Consider the following 9,710-nt stretch of genomic DNA (forward strand, 5'->3'; position numbering starts at 1 on the left):
ACGCCTGCCGGGTATGGGGCACCCACAAGTCCGGCGCACTCCTCAACCTGGACGCCTGCCGGGTATGAGGCCGCCGCAGCCACCTGCCACCAATCCATCTTTAGTGCTATACTGCTGCATGTACCTTGCCCGGTCTAGCTGCCGTCGACGCCACCACGACGCCAGACAACGCCACCATCCTACGCTCGTCCATCATCACACGCCCACCGGCGAGACCCCGCTGCTCCATGCCGCTGAGACCCGCCGTTGTCGATGTGTCAGATACCACGCCGCTCCTCCTCTTGTCCCCTTCAGCCAACACTTGCTCCAAAACGATGCCCCCAGGAGGGAGAATGACATCGAAACGTCGCCATCATCCGATCCGGTAGATCCAGATCTAGGGTTTCCCCCGGAACCTTCCGATTAGGTTGACGTGACCTGCAACAACGATGCCTCGAGAAGGGAACAACGTCCGAGACGCCGCCATCATCCGCCATGACCGCAGTCAGGCGCGATTTTCACCGGAAGCCACGGCGTCCCGATCTCGCGGTTGGCTGGAACGGAGCTCTCTGCCGAACCGGTGACGCCGCCGCCGATCCGGTCCCACCGCCGTGCGACGCCCCCGATGGAGATTCCGATCGAGATCAAAGACGACCACGACCGAAACCCCGCCACCAGCGCCACCGCACCGCGCCACCTTCTCCTAGCCCAGTCGCAGCCGGATTCAGCCGTCCCCGCCTCCGGGAGACTAGCCGGACGAGGCGCCCCTTGTCCCCGAGCAGACGACCCGCGCCGCCGCCACGAGAACCAGAGGAAGGAGGGAGTGCCCCGCCGCGCACTCCGGCGGCGGCGAGGGGAAGGAGACGCTGACGAGGCGGCGGTGGCGGCCGATCTAGATCTCCCGAGACGCGCGCGCGGGGCGCGCCGCGGGAGCGGGGGAGAGTTGGAAGTTATTATAGGAATTCTAATAATTGTTTGAAATTTCTGAATGTTAAAGTTGCTTAGAAATTCTGTTGGTTGTTTGAAATTTCTAAAGGTTGAAAGTTGTTTAGATTTACTTTTTGACATATTTCTGAAATTTGTTAGGAAGTTATAAGGGGAAAGAGAAAGGGATAAAAAAAGAAGGGGGGGTGGTCCGACAGTGCTACAGTACGTATCGGAAAGTGACCGCTGGTTAGCTGTGCCCCTGTACATTAAGCTGGCTCATATGAAGTGGATACTTGTAGAAGGCAATTTTTTTGTTTATTTCATTGCATTTAACCAGTATTGTCTCGAGAACTTTGATATCTTAATCATATTATATCTAAAAAACTCTATGATCTACTTTGTGTTTCTTGAGGAGCTATTTCTAGATCTCATGCTCTTTGAAAACACACATCAGTTTTAGGAAACTTCTTTTAATGTATGTGTCTGGAGATAAGATATGCTCTGGTAAAAAGTGATCTTATTTCTTTGCTAAGTCTAAAAGTGATTTAACTCTATTATGCTTGATTTTTTTTGTGGGGAACTATTATGCTTGATTATTATGTGCTTGTCTGCTTGATAGGTAGAACACCTCTGTTTTTTGCAATATGCTCTACGGATGTGGCCCATGTGGCTATTGCGAAGTATCTTCTTGATCATGGTGCTAATCTGGACAAAGCCGGTCATGATGACTTTTCCCCTTTACATTATGCTGCTGGATCAGGTCTGCCTTTATAAACACACATCTCTCTCTCTTGCATCACTCTGTTTTTTCTTTCTTAAATTGTCTTTTCAATGTGAGAAGTGTGTGATTGTGTGGCACTGTGGTGCGGCATTGTTTTCTTACCAGGATCTACTTGCCCTTGTTTCATAGTGATTTCCATCTTATGCTAATAATTCTTCAAACCTAATAGTATTGTCCTTCTGATCATTCCCTCTGTTCGGAAATACATGATGTTGTAGTGTTTCGGAATGCATGACATTGTAGGTTTTCAAGAAGAATGTTGGTACTCCCTCTGATCCATATTACTTGTCGCAGCTTTAAGTTTTACTAAAGCCATGACAAGTAATATGGATCGAAGGGAGTATTATTTCCTGATATATGCTTATCCATAGCAAATAATTTTGCACATGCTTTAGTCAAGTGATGAGTATATTTATGTATATATACCCAAGCAGTAGCGTCTAGTGCATGTGTGCATGCATGCATTGCTAGGCTAGGAACATGAAACTTGCATCAAATCAGTGATATTTACCTAGCAGACTAATCTCTGAATAATTTTATAGGGTAATAGTGGCAATTCCAACAACGCCTTAATTCCTGTGCAATATCCTAATACTTCAGAGGGAGTATCATTTAGATAACGTTAAACATGTCACTATTCATGGCAGGTGGGTATTGTGTAAAAGGTTATAATGTAACACATATTTAAGGCAAATTCAGGTCCAAGAGACTTTGTGAACAAAAAGGACTTTTGCAAATAATACTTGCCCTCTTATGTAATAAGCTCATGGGTCTTTTATTTAAGAGATTGTCAGTGAAATACCGATTTGGCAATAAGTTTCTTCTCTCAGGGGATTGTGAAATGGTAGAACTATTGCTTGCAAAAGGAGCTTATGTTGACCCGGTAGGTCCTTTTGGAACGCCACTTCCTACTGCTGCTTCGCAAAGGCACGACGCTGTTATGAAGATTTTATTGGGCAACAATGCAGATGTAAGTTTAAATACCTATTTCTTCCTTAGATCGCCCATCAGACTTGTGTATGGTCTAGCCGCACAAATGTGTGGGCCACCCCACTAGTTATCTAGTATTGTCCCTCATTTTTAAGTGTCATCTAAAATTTTATGGAAGTCTACTAGACAAGCTTGACTAACATGTCAGTAAAAGCAACCGCCTGCCACATATTCTGTAACTATATGCTTACATGTGTTCTTATTCTGTAATGCCATGAAAGGCGTTCAGATTTTACTGAAAGCTTGATAAAATGGTACATCAATACTGCTCTTCTATTGACCATTCTGTGTACTTCCTGTACCATTGTGCCATTATTATCATTTTTCTTTTGTCGGGGATTAAGTATCATTATTTGGCTATGTAGGAGCTAATATCTTAATGTTTCTCACCAGTACAACAAGATGGTAAATGGCAGGACACCTCTGATTGCAGCAATGGACACTGAATCAAGGGAATGTATTCTTCTCCTGCTTAAGGTATTGTACCTTTATGTTAGCCTTGTCAAGTTCTTGAATTCTGATGGGTCTATTTTCTATGTATTGATATATTGACATTTTTTCATGCTGAAGTTCAAAACATTCTATTTCCTTTGATAGCATTTATTTTGTGAACATTCGCCACAGTTGTGGGATGCTGAAATTTGTGACCCACTTATATGTAGTAGTCTAGTCTAGCAGACACTTTCTTAGTCATTTTTTCCCGAACTTATGAACCAATTGGTTGTCACAGTGAAACCCAACAAAGTAATCTAATAGAAAGTTCATGCCGAGGGAGTGGCATTGATGTTATTCATTCCTGAAAGTGCAGAAATATTGAATTGTTACCAGGTCATCTTGGGGACAGATGCATAACATCTTTTTCTGTGATAGGCTGGTGCTGATACCAAGGGAGCTTTAATTCATGCTGCGAAAAATCTACATTCTGGAAAATTTATTTCAACAGATTGCTGCAACTCCTTACTGGAAGACGCCGATACCAACGGTATTGTTGTTGATGATATAAGATTTACCTCTTTGACAGTACAAGTTTGTTGCTTGTAGTGTTTTTCTTTTTTCTTTTGAACATGTCACCGGGGGGAATCCCCACCTGAATATGATCCCTATTCAAAGAAAATGATCGAGTTTATGAGGAAAACCAGGTCAAAAAACGTGATCCAGTTTATGAGGAAGACCGGATCGAAAACCTTGATCCAGTTTATAAGGGTAGCCTTTTCCTTATTAATCATGCATGTAGAATTCTGATAAGTCTCACGTGCTAGGTTGAATGTAACGTGGTAACACGGGTGCTAATTATTAGAACTCTGCATGCAGACTTTGACTCTTGCAAGTTGCAAACCTTGCATATGCATCAGAAATTCTAGTGAGAACAAAACATTCTAGCCTCTGGCACCTATAGTTACTGACATTTATCCTGGATCCTGGTATTTGTCAGATACCGATATGGCTCTGCCGCGCTGGTAGTGTGTTGGGACTATTTCTGTCAAACATATAGAAAAAATCCGATGCGGTTTTGATACTGGCACTGTACAGTTATACATACTTCAAATAAAAATCCATTCCCTCAGGGTTGGTTGATTAATTATACCACATAACACAACTCCCTCCACTCGTTCAAATCGGAATCTATATGCTGCTGAACTGAAGAAGCAATGTTGTGAATTACCAGAGTCGGTGATGCTTCGGAAAGGAGAGTAAGGAGCAAAGGAAAGCCATGTTCTAACTCAACGGGCTCACTCTTGGCACTGTTGGAAACGGTTTCTGTCGTATTGTAACATAACTCTGTATTGTTGGTCCTATATATATACGAGATATGTGAAGGTTGTGCCTCACGCAACCCTAATCCAAACTTTGTAACAGAGCCTCTAGTTCCATCGCACCGCCGCCTCTCCCTCGATCTCGCGCCGCCATCGCTCGACGCCAGCCTCCGATCGATGGCTTCCGGCTCTTGCTCCGCGGCGATGCAGTTGGCCATCATCGGCCCCGTGGTCACACCTCCGGCCGCCACGGCGCCGATCCCATCCACCGCGCCCGCCTTGGTGTGCGTCTGGATCGCGGCAACTTCCCGCTGTGGAGAACCCTCACAGTGACGCATCTCTCCGGTGCTTCTCTCCATGGCTACCTCGACGGCTCCGTCGCTGCCCCGCCCACAACCATCTCCCAGGGGGCAGGTGATGCCGCCACCACCGTGGCAAATCCTGCGTACGCGACATGGTGGACGCAGGACCAGAAGGTCCTCGGGATGCTCCTCTCCTCCATGACGGAGGACATTGTGTCTCAGCTGATTAGCTGCAAGTCCGCTGTTGCCGCGTGGACCTCCATCCACGCCATGTTCAGCGCGCAGAACCGTGCCGGGGTTCGGCACATCCGGCGACAGATTCAGTCGTTGAAGAAGCACGACATGACCGCCAGCGAGTACATGCACAAGGTGAAGGCTCTTCCCGACGCCATGGCCTCCGCTGGATCTCCCCTCGACGATGACGAGATCATCGACTACATGCTCACCGGATTGGGCAAGGCTTTCAACCCGATCGCGGCTTCGCTCAGCGTCGTGGTCACCCCGGTCACGTTGGCTGAGTTCTACTCTATGGTCCTCAACTATGAGGCGCTGCAGTTGTCGCAGCAGGCCGACGATGAGGAGTGGACCTCGTCGGCCAACGCCGTGGCACGGTCCGGTGCTCCTGCCCCCGTCAACCGTCCTCGTGCGCCTGACACCGGTCGCGCGACCGACATCCGCCCCGTTGGAGGTTATCCGCAGCAACAGGGGCAGGGTTACCAGCAAGGCGGCCAGGACATCCGTCGTAACAACGGCGGTGGAGGAGGCGGCAACGGCCGCAACGGCAATCGTCGCTGGCGCCCGAGGTGCCAGATTTGCAAGAATTGGGGCCACGAAGCGGATACCTGCAAGAAGCGCTTCGATTCAGAATACTCCAGCGGCAATGGCCGCTCGGCATATAATGCATCGACCTCCTCCAACAACTCCACGCACTGGGTCCTGGACTCCGGCACCACGGACCACCTGACTAGTGACCTGGAGCGTCTTCATGTCCGCGAGCGCTACGGCGGCCATGATCAGGTTCAGGTGGCCAACGGCTCAGGTTTGTCTATTTCGCATATTGGGCACTCGACCTTAGCCGGTTCTTCTCTTCGCCTGAACAATATTTTACACGTTCCAAATATTAGCCAACATCTTCTATCAGTCTATCGTCTTGTGTCGGATAATCGTATCTTCATTGAATTTCATAAATATTATTTCCTTGTTAAGGACAAAGCCACCAGGAGAATTCTTCTTCGAGGTAGAAGCAAAGGAGGGCTCTATCCTCTTCCACTCGGACGAGCCTCGCATCTGTCCGAGCGTCAAGCGTCGTCCAGCGTCCGTGTTTCATCATCCAAGTGGCATCAGCGTCTCGGTCATCTGTCCAATAATGTCGTCAGTTCCATTGTTAGGAATAATGATCTAGAGTGTTCATCCTCAGATACTTCTGCTTTAGTTTGTGATGCTTGTCAATGTGGTAAAAGTCGTCAACTATCATATACTGCTTCTGCTCGTGTGTCTACTATGCCTCTTGAATTAGTTCATACTGATGTTTGGGGCGCTGCTCGTGCTTCCTCTGGGGGTACAAGTACTATGTGAGTTTTATTGACGACTACTCCCGTTTTTGCTGGATCTATCTCCTAAAACATAAGTCTGATGTTGAACAAGTGTTCTATGCTTTTCAAGCACATGTTGAGCGTCTTTTGGATGCTAAGCTTAAAGCTGTCCAATCTGATTGGGGTGGTGAATACCATAAGTTGCACCGTTATTTTCTTCGTATGGGCATCTCTCACCGAGTCTCTTGCCCTCACACCTCCCAACAGAACGGCATTGCCGAGCGTAAACACCGACACTTGGTTGAAACTGGTCTTGCTTTGTTGGCTCACTCGTCTCTCCCTTTACGTTATTGGGATGAAGCTTTTCTGACTGCGTGTTACCTCATTAACCGCATGCCCACCCCTGTGCTTGGAGACACTCCTATTCATCGTCTTCTGAAAATTCCACCCAATTATTCTTTTCTCCGTACTTTCGGGTGCGCTTGTTGGCCTAGTTTGCGGAAGTATAACTCACACAAACTAGAATTTCGGTCCAAGATGTGCGTTTTCCTTGAATATAGTCCTATGCATAAGGGGTACAAGTGTCTTGATCGATCTACGGGTCGTATATACATCTCGCGTGACGTTATCTTTGACGAGTCTGTCTTTCCGTTTGCTACTCCCGGTGTCACTGTCAATGTGTCTACACTTAAAGAGGCTATTTCTTTTCCATCCAACGAACCGGCTACGAGTGTTCCTGTGCGTAATTATGACCTAACCTACTTGGCTACTAACCTCTCTGGTCCAGCCAGTGCTTCTCCTGTGCAGGATTTTTCGCCATCCAGTACTGCTCCGCGTCTGGACACGCTCGATGTACGCGCGGTGCCGGTCGACGTGCTTGGCGACACGGCTCCCCAGGCGGATGTCCCGCCTGCACATGCAGGGCCTGCATCGCCTGGTGCCGCGGCTGGCTCCACCTGCGCCTCGCCGGCCCATGGGTTGCCTCTTCTGGCCCATGAACCGGCTTCGCCAGTTCCTGTGACACCATCGCCAAGTCCAGCGCTGTCGCCGTCCTCGCCTCCGCCTCTGCCCGCCGAGCGCCCTCATCCTATGGTGACTCGTACACGTGATGCTACTCGTCGCGACAAGGAATATATTGATGGGACGGTGCGGTATAATCCTCTTCGCCATGCCTTCTTTGCGACGCCGGTGTCACATCGTGATGCTCTCCGTGAGCCGGCATGGCGTGATGCTATGGCCGCTGAGTTTGCAGCGCTTCGTCAAAACGGCACATGGGTCTTGGTTCCTCGGCCCCTTGGAGTTAACATTGTTGGCAGTAAATGGGTTTTCAAGACGAAGCAACACGCTGATGGGTCTGTTGACAAGCACAAGGCTCGCCTCGTTGCTCGAGGTTTTACTCAACAGCAAGGTCTTGACTATGGTGATACATTCAGTCCTGTGGTAAAGCCGACTACTATTCGTTTGGTTCTCTCGCTTGCTGTTTCACGCGGATGGAGTTTGAGGCAAATTGATGTTAGCAACACATTTCTTCATGGCTTTCTTTCCGAGAATGTTTATATGCAGCAACCGCCTGGCTTTGAAGATGCTCGGTTTCCTTTGCATGTGTGCAAGTTGCAACGAGCTCTCTATGGTCTCAAACAGTCACCACGTGCTTGGTATGCTTGGCTCAGTGCTCGACTTCTTTAGCTTGGTTTTGTTTCTTCCAAGGCGGACACCTCATATTCATCTTTGCTGCGCATGGTGTTCAGATATACATGCTTGTGTATGTTGATGATATTGTGATTGCTGGCTCCACTCCTGCTGCAGTTGATCGTCTCGTGCGGTCACTCTCCGACAGTTTTCCTATCAAGGATCTTGGTCCTCTTCAGTATTTCTTGGGGCTTGAAGCGTCCTACAATTCAGGGGGCATGACGCCGACTCAAAGAAAGTATGCGCTTGATCTTCTTCATCGTGTGAGTATGGAGAATTGTAGGCCTACTTCTACACCATTATCTGCCACCGAGCATCTGGCTCGTGAGGTCGGCACCCCTTTGGGTGTTGAGGATGCCACTCGATATCGCAGTATTGTTGGAGGACTTCAGTATTTAACGCTCACTTGTCCCGACCTGTCCTTTGCCGTCAACAAGGTTTGCCAGTATCTATCACAGCCGACTAATGAGCATTGGGAAGCTGTCAAGCGTATATTGCGTTATGTCAAAGGGACTTTGAGTACGGGATTGAGGATTCGTAAATCTCCTTCCACTGGTGTCAGTATTTTCACGGATGCTGATTGGGCTGGATGCATTGATGACCGCCGTTCCACTAGTGGTTTTGCTGTGTTCGTTGGCTCAAATCTTGTCTCATGGAGTTCCAAGAAACAGCCGACTGTCTCTAGATCGAGTACGGAGGCAGACTATAAAGCTTTAGCTAATGGAGCAGCTGAAGCAATCTGGGTGGAGTCCTTACTCAAGGAGCTTGGAGTTTTCCAGCGGCGTACCGCCATTCTATGGTGTGATAATCTTGGGGCTACATACCTGACGGCGAACCCGGTCTTTCACGCAAGAACCAAGCACATAGAGATAGATTTTCACTTTGTGCGTGAGCGCGTTGCTTCTGGAGTTTTAGATGTCAGGTTTATCTCGACTAATGACCAACTGGCTGATGTATTTACCAAACCAGCCATACGACAAATGTTAGAACGTTTCCGGTCCAATCTGAACCTTGTATGTAGTAGTAGTTCAGATTGAGGGTGTGTTGGAAACGGTTTCTGTACATGTCGTATTGTAACATAACTCTGTATTGTTGGTCCTATATATATACGAGATATGCGGAGGCTGTGCCTCACGCAACCCTAATCCAAACTGGCACTTCAATTTTGCAAGAGTGAACAGGTGACAGAAGGATGCCACCTAGGCTGACAAAGGCGGTGCTACTGCTAGGCGAAGATGTCGAGCTAGGCAAGGCACAGTCTAGCGAAGCACGCGTTATCTTCGGGGGCTGGCCGCCATGTTTGGTTTGGCCAGCCGGATGGTCTTTCATTCGTCCCTGTAAACATTGTGACGGTTTAATAAAAGCTTCGGAAGATTGTCTAAAAAAAAGCTAGGCAAGGCACCAGTACACTGGGTCTGTGACCCAGGCAGTGGTGATTGTTAAGATCCTGAATGCGCGCAAGTTGGCTAATTATTTGATTGAAATAATTTACTACTTTAGAGCTGCCAAGTGCAGGGATAAGGGCACGCTGGCTAGGGATTAGGACCCGATGAATATGGCAACCACTTAACTATTGTTCATGATACCAAAAAGAAAGAGTTCTCACGCTTTATACTTTTAACGATGTTTTGTGAAACCTGGGGTTAAGGGCTACTAGCCAATCACTGCAGTTGTGAACTTGCGATAGTAAAAAAATCACGTGACATGAAATTTAGTAACAGTATTGCGTTAGTAAGTACTACCTCCGTCTTGGTTT

General features: G+C 47.9%; 1 protein-coding gene across 2 annotated transcripts; it reads left to right on the forward strand.

Moving 5' to 3' along the window:
* Positions 1 to 844: 844 nt before the first annotated feature.
* LOC109752170 (uncharacterized) lies at positions 845 to 6,467 on the forward strand. Of its 2 annotated transcripts, XM_073499367.1 has the most exons (5): positions 845 to 1,666; positions 2,518 to 2,657; positions 3,071 to 3,154; positions 3,548 to 3,659; positions 5,940 to 6,467. In XM_073499367.1, the coding sequence occupies exons 1-5, from the start codon at positions 1,492 to 1,494 to the stop codon at positions 5,972 to 5,974; spliced, it is 546 nt and encodes a 181-aa protein (XP_073355468.1). In that variant the 5' UTR covers positions 845 to 1,491; the 3' UTR covers positions 5,975 to 6,467. The 2 variants fall into 2 exon arrangements, with proteins under 2 accessions (XP_073355468.1, XP_020166643.1); XM_020311054.4 differs by lacking the exon at positions 5,940 to 6,467 and having other exon boundaries at positions 3,548 to 4,140.
* The last annotated feature ends 3,243 nt before the right edge of the window (positions 6,468 to 9,710 follow it).

Source organism: Aegilops tauschii, chromosome 1, assembly GCF_002575655.3.
Source record: "Aegilops tauschii subsp. strangulata cultivar AL8/78 chromosome 1, Aet v6.0, whole genome shotgun sequence".
NCBI classification, from domain to species: domain Eukaryota; kingdom Viridiplantae; phylum Streptophyta; class Magnoliopsida; order Poales; family Poaceae; genus Aegilops; species Aegilops tauschii.

What these genes read in the sequence shown, in the direction of transcription:
- LOC109752170 (XM_020311054.4), top strand. Translation starts at nt 1,492, where the DNA reads ATGCTTGATTATTATGTGCTTGTCTGCTTGATAGGTAGAACACCTCTG. An exon ending in TATTGGGCAACAATGCAGAT is followed by an intron (nt 2,658 to 3,070) that starts GTAAGTTTAAAT and finishes GTTTCTCACCAG; the next exon opens with TACAACAAGATGGTAAATGG. An exon ending in GTATTCTTCTCCTGCTTAAG is followed by an intron (nt 3,155 to 3,547) that starts GTATTGTACCTT and finishes TTTCTGTGATAG; the next exon opens with GCTGGTGCTGATACCAAGGG.